Genomic DNA, 21,255 nt, shown 5'->3' with positions numbered 1-21,255 from the left:
GACAATGAGACAAAGTTAAAGTAAAGTTGCCATCCCACTAAATCATTGCCTGCTTGAAACGTACACTTCCCTTTCTATTCCTAACTCAGATAAGACTTATGATACCCAAGTCTCACCCCATGAACAGAAATTTAAGGAGTGAAATCCTAGAAGCAGTCTAACTTGAAACCAGGAAAATGTTCCCAGAGTTATTAGATCAAACAATGCCAAACCATTTCCCAATTCTATGTGATCCTAACTTGGGTACAGAAAAATGATGATTACCTTCAGACTCAACAATTTGGTAAGCCCTGAAAATCAGAAGTCAAGTACCGAGGGACGCATTTCAACTCCAGCTGAGGGCTGGAATGTTTACCTGGTTCACTCTCACAATAAAAGCTGGATGTCGTTATCAATCAGGGACACAGTCACACAGCAGCCACCAACAGGACACACGGGCCACATCAGGCCACAGGCCACTTGGCATCCTTCACTGAGCCACATCCTACTAAAGGCCTGACTGCCAACCCTTGACCTGGAGAACAGGACAAGGGGCTGGCAGTCAAGAGAGTTTGATTCTTGCAGTTATAGATCTATTTTTAGATTTTTTACTGATTTGACTAGAGAAATCACATTTGAGAAAGAGTGAAGAACTTTTGAAATATAGGTGGCAAACTTCTGAGCCATGCCTCACATATCTAGTCACTTTATTTGTTCAGTAACATAAAAATGTATGACTTGTAACTTGTTTTGCTCATAAAATCATTTCTGGACTTGTAAAATGATGGTCCACGGGGACAACCAGCACTTTTCTTCAGGGTCTGCACAGATCTTAAAACTTCACTAAGCTCGTTTCTCTATCAGTATGTATTGGTAAAACTGGAGTTCGATTTGCTCCTCCTCTCCAACATGAGCTAAAGCTAAGTAAATACTGAACCAAAGTACTGTCAGCATTTCAGAAGCAATCTGCTACAGAAAAACATACGGTTTTCCTGCAATTCCTTTTAACACCTAAGTTGGGGGATTCAGACCGAGGGAGTGTTGGAAGTCAGATTCATTAAAGTCAGACTTTTTTGTCTGTATTTGAGCTTCTGGGCTGGGAAATTGGTCTGTGTCTACATAAATCTAAGCTCTGAGCCATCATATAATGGAACTCTTCTGTTCAGAACAACCAGCCGGAAAAGGTACCCTCTGCAAATCCTACAATGTATGCCCACTTGCAAAGACTTCACAACTTTTCGGCCGCCTGTGACTTCTACCACCCCTCTGGAGCTAATCGCTTTTAATGACCACCACCCCCCTCCCCCAGGAAGAATCACTCTTCTCAGCCTTACACTTCGTCCCGGCAGCAACCGACTGAACCTTCTCCCCCGTCTCCGGAGCCCTCGGCGCCCTTAGACATCTTCACCAGTTTGTCCGCGGTCCCGACCCTGAGAGCCCCGACTCCTGCCTCACGTCCCGGAGCTGCCCGCCCCCAAGCCCTTCTCAACTCCCAAACACGGCCGCAGCATCACCTGGCTCCCCGCTGATCTACGCGCCCCGGCGCCGCCACACACCTCGCCCCTTTCACCCCGACCTTGCTCTCCGAATCCTAACCCCTCCCCGAGGCGGGGGCGGGCAAGGGCTCTTGGCAGCTGCACTGAGACTCCGGAGGCCGCGCGTCCCCCTCACCAGGCCCCGCCTGGGCCTCTCGGCGCGGCTGCCCTCCACGGCCCTCCTGCCCGAGCCGTGCTTACGCCGAACAGTAGGGCAGCACGAGCCCAGGACTCGGCACTTACTCGGGAAGGTAGGTGGAGGAGAAGGAGCTCCACTTGTGTAGCGCGTAGGGCAGAAGCCGGCACTCGGGCGCCGCAGCAACAGCCCCGCCAGCCGCCATCTTGTCAGCACCGAAGCGGCCGCCACCGACAGCCCGCCTAGCCGAGAGGAGGGAAGGGGCGTGGCCTGCACTTAAAGGCGCCGCGGCCCGCCTGGGCGGTCAGCTCTCCGGGTCTCGCGTCGTGAGCGCTGAGTGAAGCAGTGAGACGCTCGAGGGTTGGCTATTCACTCCGGGGGTCTCCGCCGCTGAACCCTCCTGAATGACTGACTGGCGGAAACTGGCACTGGAGGGTGAGCACCTGAGGGGCTCTCCGGTGGGGCTTGCAAAGGAATGGCTTAAATGACTTCTTGAAAGCTGAGGTAAGGGAAAGGCCAAAAATATTGTGAAAAGAAATAAATTGTAGTTATGGGCCAGGATGGGAAAATGAGAAGAACTTGGAGAAGGGACCGCCAGTGAGACTGGAAACCACGGCTCACTGCAGTTTCTAAATTCTTTAAGGAAACGCATTGAAGGAAACGAGTGGCACAGCTAACGGCCCTTCCTTCTGGAGTTGTCCTGGTTTTAAATGTCTTGTCGCCGGTTCCACACAGTCACATGGAGACAGGAAGAGGAAAGTCTCGGGTGTCCCCTCACGCTGCTCAGTTTTCAGTGTGTGAGGCCCTTCGTGGTAAGCATCTGTTGGGAGCCCGCTCAGACCCGTCTTGCGCAATCCGTTTGCCCAGTAATGACATTCACCCAGAGACCAGAAAAACCCTGAAGGAATTGGGAAGCTGGGTGTCGTCATTCTTCCAGCTGGTAAGTCTGCCTACATTAAGCTGACAGATACTTATTTAGCCCCCAAATTCTGAAAGAGCAAGAGAGTTTCAGGAAGATGACCACAGAGGGACTAACAGCCCATATGCTCGGAATTCCATATGGTCATCGTGTGTGGGCTTAGTCGCTCAGTCGTATCGGACTCTGCGACCCCATGGCCTGTAGCCCGCCAGCTCCTCTGTCCATGGGATTCTCCAGGCAAGAATACTGGGGTGGGTTGCCATCCCCTCCTCCAGGGAAATCTTCCCAACCCAGGAATCAAACCCAGGTCTCCCACATTGCGGGCAGATTCTTTAGCATCTGAGCCACCAGGCAAGCCCATGGGCATCACACCAGCTTCTTATCAAAAAAGGAACACTTGACTTGAAATATCTAGCAGCTTTAGGTCATGTTCCCATCAAATACCTGTTGGTTAGCGTTGGGCATATCTATTCCTTGTCTTAGCCACTTCAATACCAAGAACTCTTCTCTCCTTGTCTAAGAGGTTCTACTCCTGCTGCATAGCATCTTTGTCTCCACCTGACCTGACTGATGGAAAAACTCAAGCAAAGCTGTATTCTTTGCCCATTATAATCCTTAATCTGCCCAAAGTGATTAAGTACCCTAGTGGGTTGCCATTTCCTTTTCCAATCTGCCCAAACTTCCTTTCCTGACTTCCAGCTTCCACAGGGGAGAACTTGGTAGTGGCCTCCACTAGCATCTCAGATGGAGAATGCCAAATAGAAAGGCAACAGTATGTTAACCTTTAAAAAAATCTTACATGTTCTGAGTGTTGCAGCATGTTAGAAAAGTATTTGGTTCTTGACATAATGCTATAATCCCAGAAATGGAAGTGGGACTACAGAGACAGTGGAAGAGGCCAGAGAAGGTAAATTAGTTCCAAAGATGATTAGTGGTTATTTGGGCAGGGGAAGAGGAGGGAGATACTTTTAAGAGGAAAAGGTTAAGATAATAACTCAGTTCAATTAGTTTGGGACTCTGAGTTAGTTTTGGACTCTTTTCAGTGACTTTCTATTCCCTTTGGGTAACGCTAAAAGTCCTTAGCATAGGCCTTTCATATCCTGCTTTGATTACCTGTCTAGTCTTCCCTCTCTTCTTTCTCCTTTGCACTCCTTACTCCAGCCACACTAAACTAACACACTGACTGAATTGGCTTCTATAATTCTGTGCTCTCTCTGGTCTCTAGGGCTTAGTCTAAGCCAAGCTTGGAATACTCTCCCCACTTTCTTCATCTTGCTAACTTTGCTTGTTTTCCAGATTATTTCATTCTGGAAAATTGGTCATCATCACCTGTTTTGGGGTTAGGTGCCATTTTTTTTACATTTCTCTTGTTACCTTGAGCTTCCTTCCTTATTGTAGCAAACATCACAATACATTTTGATTTCCTCTTTATTTCTCATTCTCTCCTCCTAAACTATAACTCCCTTGAAGATAGGATTCATGCATATTTTGTTCATAGATGTATCTTAATCCTGTTAGTCTTATGTATAGTGGGTGTTCAGTAAATATTTATTGAAGAATGAATTAATTGTGCTAAAAGAGTACTTAGATTGCAAAGGAATAAGAATCCCAGGGACTTCTCAAACTACAAAAATGTATCCCTGAGGTATAATAGCCTCAGAGAAAGTAAAGATCCAGGATAGCATGGCTTTCCTGCACCACAGATTTCACAAATGGTAGAATAATTTAAAGCATTCACATGTTAACGGAAGTATAGATAGGGATGTTATGATTCTGAACCCAAAATACATATAAGTGTTAAGATGAAATAGAAGACTAAAGAAATTGCAAAATCTACAGAAGTCAGCCATAGTTCAGATCTCTTAAGGGTACGTATTTACCTCCTCTGCCTTTGGGGAATTGCCTTAGTTGATGGGGTTTATTGTAAGGATACTGGGAAAGGCCTGGAAACTGTAGGCAGCCATTCTAGTTCCCCACACTCAAAGATTAGTATATACTGATGACCTCATAGAAAACTGGACAGTGGATAATCATTTTTCAGGGATCGACAGCTCTAGTAATCCAGTTATCTTGTCATCTCCTAATAGAAGATTTTATTACTCCCTGATAATGTCTCAACATGTTTCTCATAACAAGCACTGCTCAGAGTAACTGATTATATTTGGCTTATCACCATTCACTGTCTTTTCCTGCAAAAAAGAAAAAGATTTATTGAGAGGCTGTGATATGCCAGGCTAGAGTCTAGGGAGGCAGGGATAAACAGATAAGCCAGACAAGGACCCTGCTTTCATGAAGCTTACATCCTGACAGGCCAACATATAATAAATGTAGTAAACAAGTCAACTAGATAATTTTATTCTGCATATTTTCGGTGCTAATAAAAGACTGCTGCTGCTGTGGCTAAGTCGCTTCAGTCATGAAGCGCAACCCCTCAGTGGAGTAATATTTAGATCGGATGGGAAACTGTCTCTAAGAAGGTAATGTTTGAGCTAATACCTGTGCAGTGCAAAAATGCCACCCATGCAAAGGCTGATAAAAAAACATTGTGGGAAGAGAGAATAAGTAAGCTCTATGGGCCTGAGGGGAGAAAAGAATTATTGAAGAAGAAAGTGTGATGGTAGCATAGTGATGGAGAGAGAGACTAGAATCAGAACACACAGGGCCCTAATAGTCGTGGTAAAGAGTCATGACATGGAAATGTGAAGGGGAAACCTGTATGAGGATTCAAGCCATGTGATCCACTTCACATTTTGTATAAATCACTCTGCAAAACAGAAAATGGAATGGAAAGAGGCAAGAGTTGGAGGGAGGAGACTTGACAAGAGGTTAAGCCAAGGCAAGAAGTGATGGTGGCTTGCACTAACAGAGGAGGTAGGGAGAAGTGGTTGAATTGGCATGTATTTTGGGAGTAAAGCCAGCTAGACTTGCTGATGAGGGAGGGAAGGCAGGAAGAAATGGAAAGAGGATAATTCCTGGGTTTTATATTTGCACTGAATATAAAACTGAGTAACTAGTGATGCTTTTAACTGAAAGAGGAAGATTTAGGGTTAGAACAGTTTTGAGGTAGACGCAATCAAGAATTCTGACTTCAATGTACTATAATGGAAGCCTAATGGATATCCAAGTAGAATTGCCAAGCATCCAATGTGGGGATCTATATTGGTCAGTCTTATATCAGACCACTTCAAATAGGCACTTGACCTTCCTCATATCTCACCAATCAGTGCAAGCTTAGGCACTGATTCCTGGGTTAATCAATTTTTCTCTAAATAGCAGAGTCAGTATAGCTCTGGGTATAGCATCTCTAGAAAGGAGAAACCATCTGTGGCAGCCTTCTGCAGAAGGGGATCAAGGGATACAGAGTAATAAGGGAAAGAAACCCAAAGTATACATCAAAAATCTTGTTTGCAGTCCCAGTTCAGCTACTTTTCTAGCTATGAGATCTTGGGAAAGTCACAACTTCTCAGCATCTCATTTTCCACTACTGCAAAGTGGCTGTAATAAAATCTGTCTACTTCACAGTGAGGTTTGAAAATCAAGCAAAGGAGGAGGGCCTAGCTTGTTTGCTATAAGTTCTCATCTTAATTCTCACAAAAACTCCGAGAGAGAAATATTGTTATTCTCTTTTTCACAGATAAGAAAAATAAGACTCAGAAAGGTTAAATAATTGTTTGTTATCTTTAGTTTGCCCTCCTAGATGTGTAGGAGGGAGGAGAGTAAGCTTGGAGTGTGCCTTCCCCTGACCTCTCTAACTGTAAGCACAGTGGGCTGACTGGTCCTTTCAACCAAAGGTCACAAGTCCTCCCAAGTGGCCTCTCTACACAGCTCTCTGGTACTGGGTTCCAGTAACCAACCCCTCCCCGTGCTCCCTGTGGTTTCCCAGTATGTTCTCAGATCTTTATAAATAGTCCCTTTATTAAACCTCTCCAATTGCCCAATTTGAGAATGCCATCTGTTTCCAGCTGGGACCCTAAATGTTACAGTAACTTATCCAAGGAAATATAGCTAGTCAGTAACAGAGCCAGAATCTCTGTTTCAAAAAGCCCATCTTGTTTGATAGCATCCCCATTCCTTTCAGGTGGGAAGAGACTTAGCAAACTGTAAAGTGCTATTCAAAGACAGTGTTGCTCATGTTGAAAGTGTCAGTTGCTCAGTCGTATCTGACTCTTCGTAACCCCATGGCCTGTAGCCTGCCAGACTCCTCTGTCCATGGAATTCCCCAGGCAGGAATACTGGAGTGGGTAGCCATTCCCTTCTCCAGAGAATCTTCCCAACCCAGGGATCAAACCCAGGTCTCCAGCATTGCAGGCAAATACTTTACCATCTGAGCCACAATAGAAGCCCATTCAAAGATAAGATATGGTCAAATAATAAAGAGTTTAAAAGCAAAACAAATCCAGCTGACTTTATTTCTAGGCAAAGGAACATAACCAATTGACTGAGGGGGGAAAAGGTGTTTTTTAATTTTTAGGAAGGGCTGTCATAATGTGTTGTACTAATTAAAGATTCAAACAAATATTCTAAATAGGCTGGACTAAATCCACAGCTTTGTACATATAATTGGTTAAAACAAGCCCCATAGTTCATTGATCAGGAAAAAAAGTCTTCAGATAGGCCCTTTAAGGGTCTTGCTTCAGCTTACCAGGATCATTCAAAGTTCATGGTTTCTTTAACAATTTCCAGCTGGTTAGGAGAGTTGAAGCACAGCACAATACTCAGTGTGCTTGCTATGTGGTAGGCAAGCCCTGCTGTAAAAAGAATTTCTCTTCACGATATTATTATGCAACAGATGAAGAAACTAATACCCAAGTATGTTCAGTGTGACATCTAAGGTCATTTTACAAGTGGGCTGTTTGCAGATCTGAATCTATTAGACTCCAAGCACCTAATTCTCCATCTCTTTTTCCCTAATATGATTAATGGAGGGGCTTCCCTGGTAGCTCAGTCAGTAAAGAATCTGCCTGCAATATAGGAGACCCCAGTTTGATTCCTGGTTCGGGAAGATCCACTCAAGAAGGGATAGGCTACCCACTCCAATATTCTTGGGCTTCCCTGGTGGCTGAACTGGTAAAGAATCTACCTAGAGACCTGGGTTCGATCCCTGGGTTGGGAAGACTCCCTGGAGAAGGGAATGGCTACACATTCCAGTATTCTGACCTGGAGAATTCCATGGACTGTATAGTCCATGGGGTCACAAAGAATCAGACACGACTGAGTGACTTTCACTTACTAATTAATGGAAACTTTTTAGGTCTACACCTACATTATTTTTTAAATCCTCTGTAATTAGCACACAGCACACAGGAGATACTCCCAAAATATTCCTGAATTAAATCTCTTAGTTCCTCCTGAATTTTTTCTCACTCATTGTTTTAGTTTAGGCTGCTATAACAAAAATACCATAGATTGGGTGGCTTCAACAACAAAGATTTATTTCTCACAATACTAGAGACTGGGAAGTCTAAGATCAAGACACCAATAGATTGGTATCTGGAGAGGTCCTTCTTCCTGGTTTGTAGACAGCCAACTTCTTGCTTTTACTCCTGCCCCCCAAGATGTATGTCCTTACAGACAAAATACATGCATTCCATCCCAACAGTCCCCCAAATCTTAACTTATTCCAGCATCAACTCTAAAGTCCAGGAACTCATCTAAATCAAATGTGAGTGAGACATTCTGAGGCAAAATTCCTCTCCAGCTGTGAACCTGTAAAACCAAAAGGACTAGAAGAGACATTTCCATTCCAAAAGGGAGAAAGAAGAGAGGGGTAATGAGTCCCAAGGAAGTCCAAAACCTAGCAAAGCAAACTCCACAATCTCTTAAATCTAGAGATTAATCCCTTGGGCTTGACATGGTACCTTCTGGACCCACCTGGAGTAGCCCTGCCCCAGGAGCTCTGCCAAGCCAGACACACCCACCCAGGGCTCTATCAAGTGGCGGCCTTGTTCTCAAGACTTTTGTAGGAGGCTGTATGGCCTGTTGAAACCAAGGTGATCCTCCCCCCTTCCCAACCCACATAGCTTTTAAAAACTGATTTCTGAATAGCCTTCAGAGTCATTCTTGTCTTTTGTTGGGCGGGATAGAAGGGAGTAGGGGAGGAGACACTGTGTAGCTTGTTACAGGATCTTAGTTCCTCTATCAGGGACTGAACCCTGGCCTTTAGCAGTGAAAGTGCCACGTCCTAACCACTGGATCTCCAGGGAAATCTTGAGTCTTCCCTTGTCTTAAAGAATAGCTTATGTTCCCACTAAATAGTTATATGGTCCCACTCCTGTAAAATCCAAGAAGTCCATCAGTCCTGCTTTCTCGTTTTGTTTTTTATTTTTTTATGATATGAAAATGAGAAAGAACATGCTTCACATTTTTTGTAATATGGACAGGCTGAGAATTTTCCAAGTCTTTAAGTTCTGGTTCCATTTTGCTTAAAAGTTCCATCATCAATTCATTTCTCTCTTCTTATATTTTGCTGTGCAAGTAATCAGGAGGAACCACACAGCTCCTTCAACACTTTGCTTAGGAATTTCCTCAGCTAGATACCAAATTTCATAACCTGCCAATTCTTACCTTCCACAAAACACCAGAACCTGAACATAATTCAGCCAAGTATTGGGCACTTTATAACAGGAATCCTCTTGCCTCTGGTTTCCAATAGCATGTTCCCCCTTTACTATCTTGAGACCAAAATGGTCTTTACTGTTCATACTTCTACCAACATTCTATTCATGGTTATTTATATTCCCTAAGAAGATGGAAGCATTCTCTCCAGCTCTTCTCTTCTCTTTCTGAGCTGTCACCAGAATTGCCTCTAGGCAGACAGCTCAAAAACCTTCCAGCATCTGCCCATTATCCAATTCCAGAGCTGCTTCCACATTGTTAGGTATTTGTTACAGCAGCACCCCCACTTCTTTTTACCACTTTTTCTCTTAGTCAACATAACAAAGGCTGCTATAACAAAATAACATTTACGGGGCATCTTAAACTACAGATGTTTATTTCTCACACTTGGAGGCTGGAAAGTCCAGGATCAATGTTCTAGTAGATTCAGTGTCTGCTGAGAGCCCTGTTCCTAGCTTGCAGATGGTTGCCTCCTTGCTGTATCCTCACATGCCCAAAGAAGAGCTCTCATCTCTTCTTCCTCTTGTAAGGGCACTAATCCCATCAGGGGCTCCACTGTCATGACGGTGTCTACAGTTAGTTACTTCAAAGGTCTTGTCTCCACCTAACAGCACATTGGGATTAGGGCTTCAACATATGAATTGTGGATGGGGGTACCCACAAACATTCAGTCCATAGCAATAATTTATGACTATATTTAAAAAAAAATGAGTTAGCCTAGGGACCATCTATAGTCAGAAGGCTGAAAAGAATTAAAGACATGGCAGCTATCAATCAATTTCTGGTTGGTAAATGAAGAAAATCACCATGGGCATTAGAAGAGTAAATTTGCCTCAGTATAATTCCCATTGAACATTTCTCGCATACCAGGAACTTACGTGTTATTCAGTTGCTAAGTCATGTCCAACTCTCTTCGACCTCATGACTGCACCATGCCAGGCTTCCCTGTCCTTCACCATCTCCCAGAGGTTGCTCAAATTCATGTCCATTGAGTCAGTGATGCTATCTAACTATCTCATCTTTTGCCATCCACTTCTCCTTTTACCTTCAATCTTTCCTGGCATCAGGGTCTATTGCAGTGAGTCGACCCTTCCCATCAGATGGCCGAAGTATTGGAGCTTCAGATTCAGCATCAGTCTTTCCAGTGAATATTCACGGTCGATTTCCTTTAGGATTGACTGGTTTGATCTCATTTCAGCCCAAGGGACTCTCAAGAGAATCTTCTCCAGCACCACAATTCAAAAGCATCAATTCTTTAGCACTCAGCCTTTGTTATAGTCCAACTCTCACATTTTGTACATGACTACTGGAAAAACCATAGCTTTGACTATTTGGACCTTTGTCAGCAAAGTGATGTCTCTGCTTTTTAATATGCTGTCTAGATTTGTCATAGCTTTCCTTCCAAGGAGCAAGCATCTTTTAATTTCATGGCTGCAGTCACTGTCTGTGGTGATTTTGGAGCCCAAGAAAATAAAGTCTGTCACTGCCTCCACTTTTCCCCCTTCTGTTTGTCATGAAGTGATGGGACCTATATATTATCTCAATTAATCCTCAGACCAGCCCTGCAAGTGAACTCAGATTTTTGGAGTTAAAATTCCAATGTGTCCTCACTATTATACAATTCTCAGGTGGATGCATTCCTAACATGCCCCCAGGATTTAGGATTCAGAAAGCCAAGAGAACAAATCAGAGCCTTTTCCTAAGGCTCTGCCTCAGCCTTACTTCTGTTTTCTCATGGTTTACATATTAATTCATTGCAACTTTGTCATCTCTGTTTAAAATCATTTCTTTGAGCACAACGCTGCCAAAAGGAGTAGATTAAAAGCAAATACTAATATTTTATAAGTAAAGGGATATCCCTTTTATTTTCTAGAACCAAGGAATTTCAGCCTAGCCCCAGTGCGGCCTTTGCCCAAGTCACAGGTGAACCCTGAGACTAGCTTCAGGTAGGAAGCTCAGGTCTTTCTTTCCCCAGGAGGTGGCAGCAGTGGCAGCAGCCTCCACTTGCTGGAGAAGTCAGACAGAATTCATCCTTTCGCCTGTTGGCATCTAAACCGAGAAATTCCTCCTTCCAGGGACCACTTTATCCCTCCTTTGGTTTGCTGAGCTTGGTTGAAGCCAGGGCACAGCGAGTGCAGGGACTGGCAATGAATCCTCTCATAAGTGCCTAGTTTTTCTGTAAACACTTTGGTCTGAGCTGTGACCTTGAAGCATGTGTGAAGGAGGACCAGAAAGTCTCTAGCCAGGGAAAAGAGCTTCAAAAAGAAACAAATAGTAACTTGAACACTCATATCCACACAGGCATAAATCCAGAGGACCCCAGCTCACAGTTTGGTGCCACAAAGAACATAGATTCTAATCCCAACCTCCCAGCTACCAGCCAACTGACCTTGTTATTGACTCTGTCAGAGCTGCAATTTCCTCCTCCAGCAAGTATGAACGAGATGATCTTTACGCACCTGCTAAATCTTAAATTATGAGTTAGTACACTTTTATTTTCTGGATTAAGTAGGATTGGGCCTTTACCCTTTCAGAATTTTAAAAATTCTAGACACAACAAAGCACTACTGATTCCAAGTTAATCCCAGGTGAGCACAAATCCTGGCAAACACTGCCTAGGCAGTGGGCAGGAATCCCAGGAAATGTCTGAACACCATACAGCTATGGATGAACTGTCAACTGCTGGGGGTTGCTTTGCAAATTACCACATCTAAATGAAGCCGACAAAATAATATTCCAAAAAGCAATTAACACTGATTTCTACTGTATTTGGAAGCAAATGGTCTTTTGCGAAAAGTGAAATAAAGTATCCCAGCCCTCTGGGTAGAAATGTTTGAGGTTAAGGGGATTCATCAAGTCAGGATCTTTCAGTGCAGTTGTCCATGATCACTGTCAGGGTTAAACCTAGCCTTTGTGAAAGAGGAGATGGAACTATCTCCTCTCTTTTCTCCCTTGTTTCATCCTGCTTGCTCTCACTTTTATTGCCTGGACTGCTTAAACTTTGATCCATCCATTCAGTAAACAGCTACTCTGTGCCAGGTGCTGGCACCTAGCTGTGAAAGAACTCACAATCAAGTAGACAGATATTAAACAGGTTAATACACAGACAGAAAGGATTACCATATATAATATAAGAGCATAATGGTAGTCATAGTGGTTAGCAGTAGTATTATCTCTGCAAGGCCACAGGCCAGATATCATATTTCTTTATTAAAGCTACCTCCAGAACATAGTAGAATCATCTAGAAACAATCCCGTAGGTCTACTGGCATTCCCTCCTTTGGGTCTTGAAAGCAATCTATATTCTTCCTATTTCACATGAAAGTCAGCCTATTAGAATCCCTTCCTACACTAGGAAAGTTTAACTCAAGGCCACTATACATGGACATATGTCTGTGTTACCTAGCATGAAAGGATGGGACTGATTGGGAATTCCAGCTTCCTCCTCTATCTTTTCTCATTAAGAATATTACCATAGTTGAAAATTGTGAAAGTGTTAGTCACTCAGTCATGTCTGACTCTTTGTGACTCCATGGACTGTAGCCCACCAGACTTCTCTCTCCTTGGAATTCTCTAGGCAAGAATACTGCAGTGGGTCAGTCAGTTCAGTTCATTCGCTCAGTCGTGTCCAACTCTTTGCAACCCCATGATTTGCAGCACGCCAGGCCTCCCTGTCCATCACCAACTCCCGGAGTTCACCCAAACTCATGTGCATCAAGTCGGTGATGCCATCCAGCCATCTCATCCTCTGTTGTCCCCTTCTCCTCCTGCCCCCAATCCCTCCCAGCATCAGGGTCTTTTCCAATGAGTCAACTCTTCGCATGAGGTGGCCAAAGTATTGGAGTTTCAGCCTCAGCATCAGTGCTTCCAATGAACACCCAGGACTGGTCTCCTTTAGAATGGACTGGTTGGCTCTCCTTGCCATCCAAGGGACTTTCAAGTCTTCTCCAACACCACAATTCAAAAGCATCAATTCTTCAGCACTCAGCTTTCTTCACAGTCCAACTCTCACATCCATACATGACTACTGGAAAAACCATAGCCTTGACTAGACGGACCTTTGTTGGCAAAGTAATATCTCTGCTTTTGAATATGCTATCTAGGTTGGTCATAACTTTCCTTCCAAGGAGTAAGTGTCTTTTAATTTCATGGCTGCAGTCACCATCTGCAGTGATTTTGGAGCCCCCCAAAGTAAAGTCTGACACTGTTTCCACTGTTTCCCCATCTATTTCCCATGAAGTGATGAGACCAGATGCCATGATCTTCGTTTTCTGAATGTGGAGTTTTAGGCCAACTTTTTCACTCTCCTCTTTCACTTTCATCAAGAGGCTCTTTAGTTCCTCTTCACTTTCTGCCATAAGGGTGGTATCATTTGCATATCTGAGGTTATTAATATTTCTCCCGGCAGTCTTGATTCCAGCTTGTGGTTCTTCCAGCCCAGCATTTCTCATGATGTACTCTGCATAGAAGTTAAATAAGCCGGGTGACAATATACAGCCTTGATGTACTCCTTTTCCTATTTGGAACCAGTCTGTTATTCCATGTCCAGTTCTAACTGTCGCTTCCTGACCTGCATACAGATTTCTCAAGAGGCAGGTTAGGTGGTCTGGTATTCCCATCTCTTTCAGAATTTTCCACAGTTTATTGTGATCCACATAGTCAAAGGCTTTGGCATAGTCAATAAAGCAGAAATAGATGTGTTTCTGGAACTCTCTTGCTTTTTCAATGATCCAGCGGATGTTGGCAATTTGATCTCTGGTTCCTCTGCCTTTTCTAAAACCAGCTTGAACATCTGGAAGTTCATGGTTCACGTATTGCTGAAGCCTGGCTTGGAGAAGTTTCAGCATTACTTTACTAGCATGTGAGATGAGTGCAATTGTGCGGTAGTTTGAGCATTCTTTGGCATTGCCTTTCTTTGGGATTGGAATGAAAACTGACCTTTTCCAGTCCTGTGGCCACTGCTGAGTTTTCCAAATTTGCTGGCATATTGAGTGCAGCACCTTCACAGCATCATCTTTTAGGATTTGAAATAGCTCAACTGGAATTCTGTCACCTTCACTAGCTTTGTTCGTAGTGATGCTTTCTAAGGCCCACTTGACTTAACATTCCAGGATGTCTGGCTCTAGGTGAGTGATCATACCATCATGATTATCTGGGTCATGAAGATCTTTTTTGTACAGTTCTTCTGTGTATTCTTGCCACCTGTTCTTAATATCTTCTGCTTCTGTTAGGTCCATACCATTTCTGTCCTTTATTGAGCCCATCTCTGCATGAAATGTTCCCTTGGTATCTCTAATTTTCTTGAACAGATCTCTAGTCTTTCCCACTCTGTTGTTTTCCTCTATTTCTTTGCATTGATCGCTGAGGAAGGCTTTCTTATCTCTCCTTGCTATTCTTTGGAACTCTGCATTCAGATGCTTATATCTTTCCTTTTCTCCTTGGCTTTTCGCTTCTCTTCTTTTCACAGCTATTTGTAAGGCCTCCTCAGACAGCCATTTTGCTTTTTTGCATTTCTTTTCCATGGGGATGGTCTTGATCCCTGTCTCCTGTACAATGTCATGAACCTCCGTCCATAGTTCATCAGGTACTCTATCAGATCTAGTCCCTTAAATCTATTTCTCACTTCAACTGCATAATCATAAGGGATTTGATTTAGGTCATACTTTAATGGTCTAGTGGTTTTCTGTATTTTCTTCAATTTAAGTCTGAATTTGGCAATAAAGAGTTCATGATCTGAGCCACAGTCAGCTCCTGGTCTTGTTTTTGCTGACTGTATAGAGCTTCTCCATCTTTGGCTGCAAAGAATATAATCACTCTGATTTCGGTGTTGACCATTTGATGATGTCCATGTGTAGAGTCTTCTCTTGTGTTGCTGGAAGAGGGTGTTTGCTATGACCAGTGTGTTCTTGGCAAAACTCTAATAGCCTTGGCCCTGTCCCATTCCACATTCCAAGGCCAAATTTGCCTGTTACTCCAGGTGTTTCTTGACTTCCTACTTTTGCATTCCAATCCCCTATAATGAAAAGGACATCTTTTGGGGGTGTTAGTTCTAAAAGGTCTTGTAGGTCTTCATAGAACCATTCAGCTTCAGCTTCTTCATTGTAACTGGTTGGGGCATAGGCTTGGATTACTGTGATATTGAATGGTTTGCCTTGGAAATGAACAGAGATCATTCTGTTGTTTTTGAGATTGCATCCAAGTACTGCATTTCAGACTCTTTTGTTGACAGTGATGGCTACTCCATTGCTTATAAGGGATTCCTGCCCACAGTAGTATATATAATGGTAATCTGAGTTAAATTCACCCATTCCAGTCCATTTTAGTTTGCTGATTCCTAGAATGTCGACATTCACTCTTGCCATCTCCTGTTTGACCACTTCCAATTTGCCTTGATTCATGGACCTAAATTCCAGGTTCCTATGCAATATTGCTCTTTACAGCATCGGACCTTGCTTCTATCACCAGTCACATCCACAACTGGGTATTGTTCTTGCTTTGGCTCCATCCCTTCATTCTTTCTGGAGTTACTTCTCCACTGATCTCCAGTAGCATATTGGGCATCTACTGACCTGGGGCGTTCCTCTTTCAGTATCCTATCATTTTGCCTTTTCATACTGTTCATGGGGTTCTCAAGGCAAGAATACTGAGGTGGTTTGCCATTCCCTTCTCCAGTGGACCACATTCTGTCAGATCTCTCCACCATGACCTGTCTGTCTTGGGTGGCCCCACACGGCATGGCTTAGTTTCATTGAGTTAGACAAGGCTGTGGTCCATGTGATCAGATTGGCTAGTTTTCTGTGATTATGGTTTCAGTGTATCTGCCCTCTGATGCCGTCTCACAACACCTACCATCTTACTTGGGTTTCTCTTACCTTGGATGTTGGGTATCTCTTCACGACTGCTCCAGCAAAGTGCAGCCACTGCTCCTTACCTTAGACGAGGTCAGCCCTCCTGTCCTTGAACATGGAGTAGCTCCTCTCTGCCCTCCCGCGCCAGTGTAGCCGCCGCTCCTTGGACATGGAGTAGCTCCTCTTGGCCACCGCACCTGACCTCGGACGTGGGATAGCCCCTTGCGGTCACTCCTGCGCCTTCACAGCCTGGTGCTCTCGGTTGCCACCCCTGACCTTGGGCATGGGGTAGCTCCTCTGAGCCACACTTTTGCATGGTCCATCACAGCCGGCGCTCTTCTGTACGGTAGCCATTCTCTTCTCTAGGACATCTTCCCAACCCAGGGATCAAACCCAGGTCTCTTGCATTGCAGGCGGATTCTTTACCATCTGAGTTACCAGGGAAACCCAAGAATACTGGAGTAGGTAGCCTATCCCTTCTCCAGAGGATCTTCCCATCCCAAGGATTGAACCCAGGTCTCCTGCATTACAGGCAAATTCTTAACTCTCTGAGCCACTAGGGAAGCATAGGTGATCAGAAGGTTATATAAGTTCCAGTGTTACTGAAACAATGGGAACTGGATAGAGGGAACTGGGGAATGACAGAAATAGGAGAGCATGGTGATAGCAATTTTAGGAGGCTCCACAAAGAGAATAGAACTCGAATAGGTCAGAAAGTAAGGGAACACAGGGATGCCCAGTGGGACAGGGGACTGAACTGAGCTATAGAGTACAACAAACAAGCAGAAAAGAAGCCAACTATTTCTCCTGGTTCCCCATCTTAGATCCATCTAAGCACATCAACAGAAGCTTGTCTTCAAAGAGACACCAGATGTTGGAATCAGGTCAAATTATTTCTCAAATGTAGATTTTTATACAGACTTTCTTACCATGTTGATAATTTTGATTTGTTTTCTTCCTGTATATTTCCAAATAAGTTCAAAATAATCTTCTCCCCCCCACTTCCAGGATCAGTTTTTAGCAATGCCACTTACTAAACATACAGTACAAAGTTTGAGAACCTCTGGCCTTTGACCTAATTTTATCCAGTTTAATGTTGGAATCTCTGCTCTCATAGCCCCCCCACAATAACCGGCCTTACAGTAGGATTCTCTGATGAGTACATTTCTTTGTGCAGTCAAGGTCGAAAACTTTTTCCCATTAAGCCTCAGGAGAGTGGCAGGCCAGAAGCTGGTTATAACTAACAGCTGAGCTCTCCTCCTCCCTTTGGGGTTTCTCCTGAGAAGGCAGCCTCCAGCAACCAGACACTGCAATGGCACCTAGCTTGGACATCCATTTTATAAGGTTTCCATGTCAACTTTCCCACCTTATCCACCAAGTCTACAATTAAAGTGATTTTAGTGCTTAGAATTGTGAGCAGTCGTTGATCAGTATTTCAGAGAAGTACCAGGTGATGGTGGTATAAATGCCACGTTCTACAGATCCCACATTCATCTTAAAAACAAACTTAGATGCTTTTTAAAATATCCCCCACATTACTCGGTCTGTTGTCTGCTCTTTCTTTATTCCTGTTTCTCTTCCACTTCCTCTCTCTTCCTACCTACCAATCTCCTTCACCTGTTCTCCCACCCTATTACTGTCTTTTTTATTCCTCTTACCCCTGGTTTATCTATATGACCCTCTGCATCTTCCTGTCCTTCTGCATCTGACTCCATTTCTTTTACTCTATATTGTCTCCTGGTTATCGGCAACACACACCTCCCTCCTCTGTTTCACCATCATTCCCACTTGTGGCTCCTTTGTTGACTGTGCTATAGAACAAAACCATTGTCAGATATTTATAATTATTAAATAAGGAACTTGTTCATTTTAAAACCAGATAAGTTCTGAAAATACTATATTTTTCTCTCCAAGGAGAAAAAAATACTTGCTCATAGTTTGCCACTGCTAAGTCACTTCAGTCGTGTCCGACTCTGTGCGACCCCATAGACGGCAGCCCACCAGGCTCCCCCATCCCTGGGATTCTCCAGGCAAGAACACTGGAGTGGGTTGCCATTTCCTTCTCCAATGCAGGAAAGTGAAAAGTGAAAGTGAAGTCGCTCAGTCGTGTCCGACTCTTACCGACCCCATGGACTGCAGCCTCCCAGGCTCCTCCATCCATGGGATTTTCCAGGCAAGAGTACTGGAGTGTGGTGCCATTGCCTTCTCCGTGCTCATAGTTTAGTACTCCTTAAATACTAACTATAATCATTATTTTTCTTAGAACTTCCTGTGTTGACCTTCTTACTTTTTTTTTTGTAGTTTGGTGACCCTCAATAGAAAAATGGTTCTCTGTTCTTCAGTCATCCTGACAACAGCAGCTGACATCAGTGTAGAAAGAGAAGCAAGCTAAAAACAGTAGTTTGAGTGTATGCATCCTGAATTACATATTCAGTTGCAAAATCATCATCATCATTATTATTGTAATTGCAGAGGGGAGGCATTTAAATAATTGTTCAAAGTGTCTTCTTGAGGAAATAACTAAATCAAGGCCAGCTGTCACAAACCAACCTACAGTAATAATCCCATATGGGCATCTTCAAGATTCATGGCAACTCTTCAATAACAAATTAAAGCATTTATCTAATGTCCTTAAACAACATAGAAAATAACAAACATACCTTGATCAGATCCAGTGTCTTACTTACAGTGACCTGTGTTTCTAAGCAGTGTCCCAGAACAACCTTCAAATCACAAACCATGAAATAAAAATTTCATCATCAATTCAATGGGAAACCAGGGTGTGTGGTCCAGAATCTACCTGCTATGTCATGGCCATAAATCTAGGTACCCAAGGAGAGTGGAAACCAGGTAGGTACATCAGCAGAAAAATATCCACAAAGGCAGACATGTTTTACTGACTTGAAATTTGTAAACAAATGGGAACTGTGAGAAAAGAGGGACTGTCTTTAATTTACTTGTGAAATCACCCAAAAGTATTTGAGATTTTTTTCTTCCCAAGATACTGCTGTGAAATGACTAATAGGAATTAAGTGAGCCTGTACCAGGAACTGAATGTGCCACTTCACTGGGAACAGAAAATGTTCCCCTGATAGAGGCTATCCTCTCAGATTATTACCTGGGGTGTCTTAAAGAGACTCAGCCAGACGCGAAAGTGGTGCTTTTATAAAAAAGCAAGAATCATCTGAACACCTTTGCAAATTTTCCCCATATCTCAGTACTTTTGAGTCATGTTTATATCTTAGTTTCCAGGTTCCTGAAAAAACTCAGGAGAGAAGGAGAAAGAAAATGTCCTGTCACATCCCCCTCCCCGCCCCCCCCCCCCCCCCCCCCCCCCGTCCCACCTTGCTGGCTACTGTAGCTTTCCAACAGGAATCTTGCTAAAAGGCATGGCTTGTGCAGTTTTAGAAAGGCGAATGACCCGAGGCTGCTTAAGAAAGTTGCTAACTGTACTGATCCAGGCTAGCTGGATTCTAAAAATCATACACCCAGTTGCAGTGGCTCGATACTACTGGCATGTTTGCATCCTCATACATATTTATCTATCCACAGCCTCATTTTGCTTCAGTAATTTAAATATTTTATTCAGAAGTATCAGAAGGGGCACTGATTGACATTTTAAAAGCTGTTTCAAGGCATGATCTGTGTATATTTTTTAATTGTAAAAATAAAAAGCCTTTGACTGTGTGGATCACAATAAACTGTGGAAAATTCTGAAAGAGATGGGAGTACCAGACCACCTGACCTGCCTCTTGAGAAACCTATATGCAGGTCAGGAAGCAACAGTTAGAACTGGACATGGAACAACAGACTGGTTCCAAATAGGAAAAGGAGTACGTCAAGACCGTATATTGTCACCCTGCTTATTTAACTTCTATGCAGAGTACATCATGAGAAACGCTGGGCTGGAAGAAGATCAAGCTGGAATCAAGATTGCTGGGAGAAATATTAATAACCTCAGATATGCAGATGATACCACCCTTATGGCAGAAAGTGAAGAGGAACTAAAGAGCCTCTTGATGAAAGTGAAAGAGGAAACTGAAAAAGTTGGTTTAAAGCTCAACATTCAGAAAAAGAAGATCATGGCATCTGGTCCCATCACTTCATGGGAAATAGATGGGGAAACAGTGGAAATAGTGCCAGACCTTATTTTTTGGGGTCCCAAATCACTGCAGATGGTGATTGCAGCCATGAAATTAAAAGATGCTTACTCCTTGGAAGGAAAGTTATGACCAACCTAGAGAGCATATTAAAAAGCAGAGACATTACTTTGCTGACACAGGTCCGTCTAGTCAAGGCTGTGGTTTTTCCAGTAGTCATGTATGGATGTGAGAGTTGGACTGTGAAGAAAGCTGAGCGCCGAAGAATTGATGCTTTTGAACTGTGGTGTTGGAGAAGACTCTTGAGAGTCCCTTGGACTGCAAGGAGATCCAGCCAGTCCATTCTAAAGGAGATCAGTCCTGGGTGTTCTTTGGAAGGACTGATGCTAAAGCTGAAACTCCAATACTTTGGCCATCTCATGCGAAGAGCTGACTCATTGGAAAAGACTGTGATGCTGGGAGGACAGAGGATGAGATGGCTGGATGGCATCATCAACTCGATGGACATGAGTTTGAGTGAACTCCGGGCATTGGTGATGGACAGGGAGGCCTGGCATGCTACAGTTCATGGGGTCACAAAGAGTCGGACACGACTGAGTGACTGAACTGAACTGAACCGAAAACACCACTAATGAAAATAAAGTCAACTTCAAAAAGCTTTAAAATAGAAAAATCTTTCCACTTTTATCTAGAGTTGTTGTTGCTGTTGTTCAGTCACTAAGTCGTGTCCAACTCTTTGTGACCTCATGGACTGCAGCATCCCAGGTTTCCCTGTCCTCCACTGTCACCCAGAGTTTGCTAACATTCATGTCCAATGCTACCTAACCATCTCATCCTCTGCTGCCCTCTTCTCCTTTTGCCTTTAATCTTTCCCAGCATCAGGGTCTTTTCCAATGAGTTGGGTCTTCACATCAAGTGGCCAAAGTATTGAAGCTTCAGCATCAGTCCTTTCAATGAATATTCAGAGTTGACTTCCTTTAGTATTGATTGATTTTATTTCCTTGCTGTCTAAGGGACTCTCAAGAGTCGCTCATCCCAAGGTAAGCGCTGTTAACTATTTCTTGTGTATTTTTTCCACATAAACATATTATCTATGTGTTTTTCCCACAAAGCAGATCATAAA

At 43.5% G+C, this 21,255-nt stretch overlaps 1 protein-coding gene and 1 long non-coding RNA gene across 7 annotated transcripts in view; one reads left to right on the top strand and one right to left on the bottom strand.

The window, feature by feature from the left end:
• The window catches only part of MKLN1 (muskelin 1), a 377,726-nt gene that overhangs the window by 202,306 nt on the left and 154,165 nt on the right, over positions 1–21,255 (bottom strand). The window contains exon 4 of one of the 5 annotated variants that reach the window (XM_069588393.1): positions 1,758–2,149. The exons of 3 other annotated variants lie outside the window; for them this stretch is intronic. In XM_069588393.1, the coding sequence (XP_069444494.1) occupies positions 1,758–1,855 (98 nt within the window). In that variant the 5' untranslated portion in view covers positions 1,856–2,149. Of the gene's footprint in view, positions 1–1,493; positions 2,150–21,255 lie in introns of those variants that run through there. One more of the 5 variants, XM_069588397.1, reaches the window with a different exon arrangement.
• On the top strand, positions 1,602–20,805 carry LOC138439505 (uncharacterized). 2 transcript variants are annotated; one of them, XR_011256748.1, is made up of 3 exons: positions 1,602–2,154; positions 2,294–2,590; positions 18,334–18,795. It is a non-coding gene; the product is annotated as an uncharacterized lncRNA (long non-coding RNA). The 2 variants fall into 2 exon arrangements; XR_011256749.1 differs by lacking the exon at positions 18,334–18,795 and adding an exon at positions 19,915–20,805 and having other exon boundaries at positions 1,910–2,154.

This window comes from Ovis canadensis, chromosome 4 (genome assembly GCF_042477335.2).
Source record: "Ovis canadensis isolate MfBH-ARS-UI-01 breed Bighorn chromosome 4, ARS-UI_OviCan_v2, whole genome shotgun sequence".
Taxonomy (NCBI): domain Eukaryota; kingdom Metazoa; phylum Chordata; class Mammalia; order Artiodactyla; family Bovidae; genus Ovis; species Ovis canadensis.
This window is presented reverse-complemented; position numbering and strand designations above follow the sequence as displayed.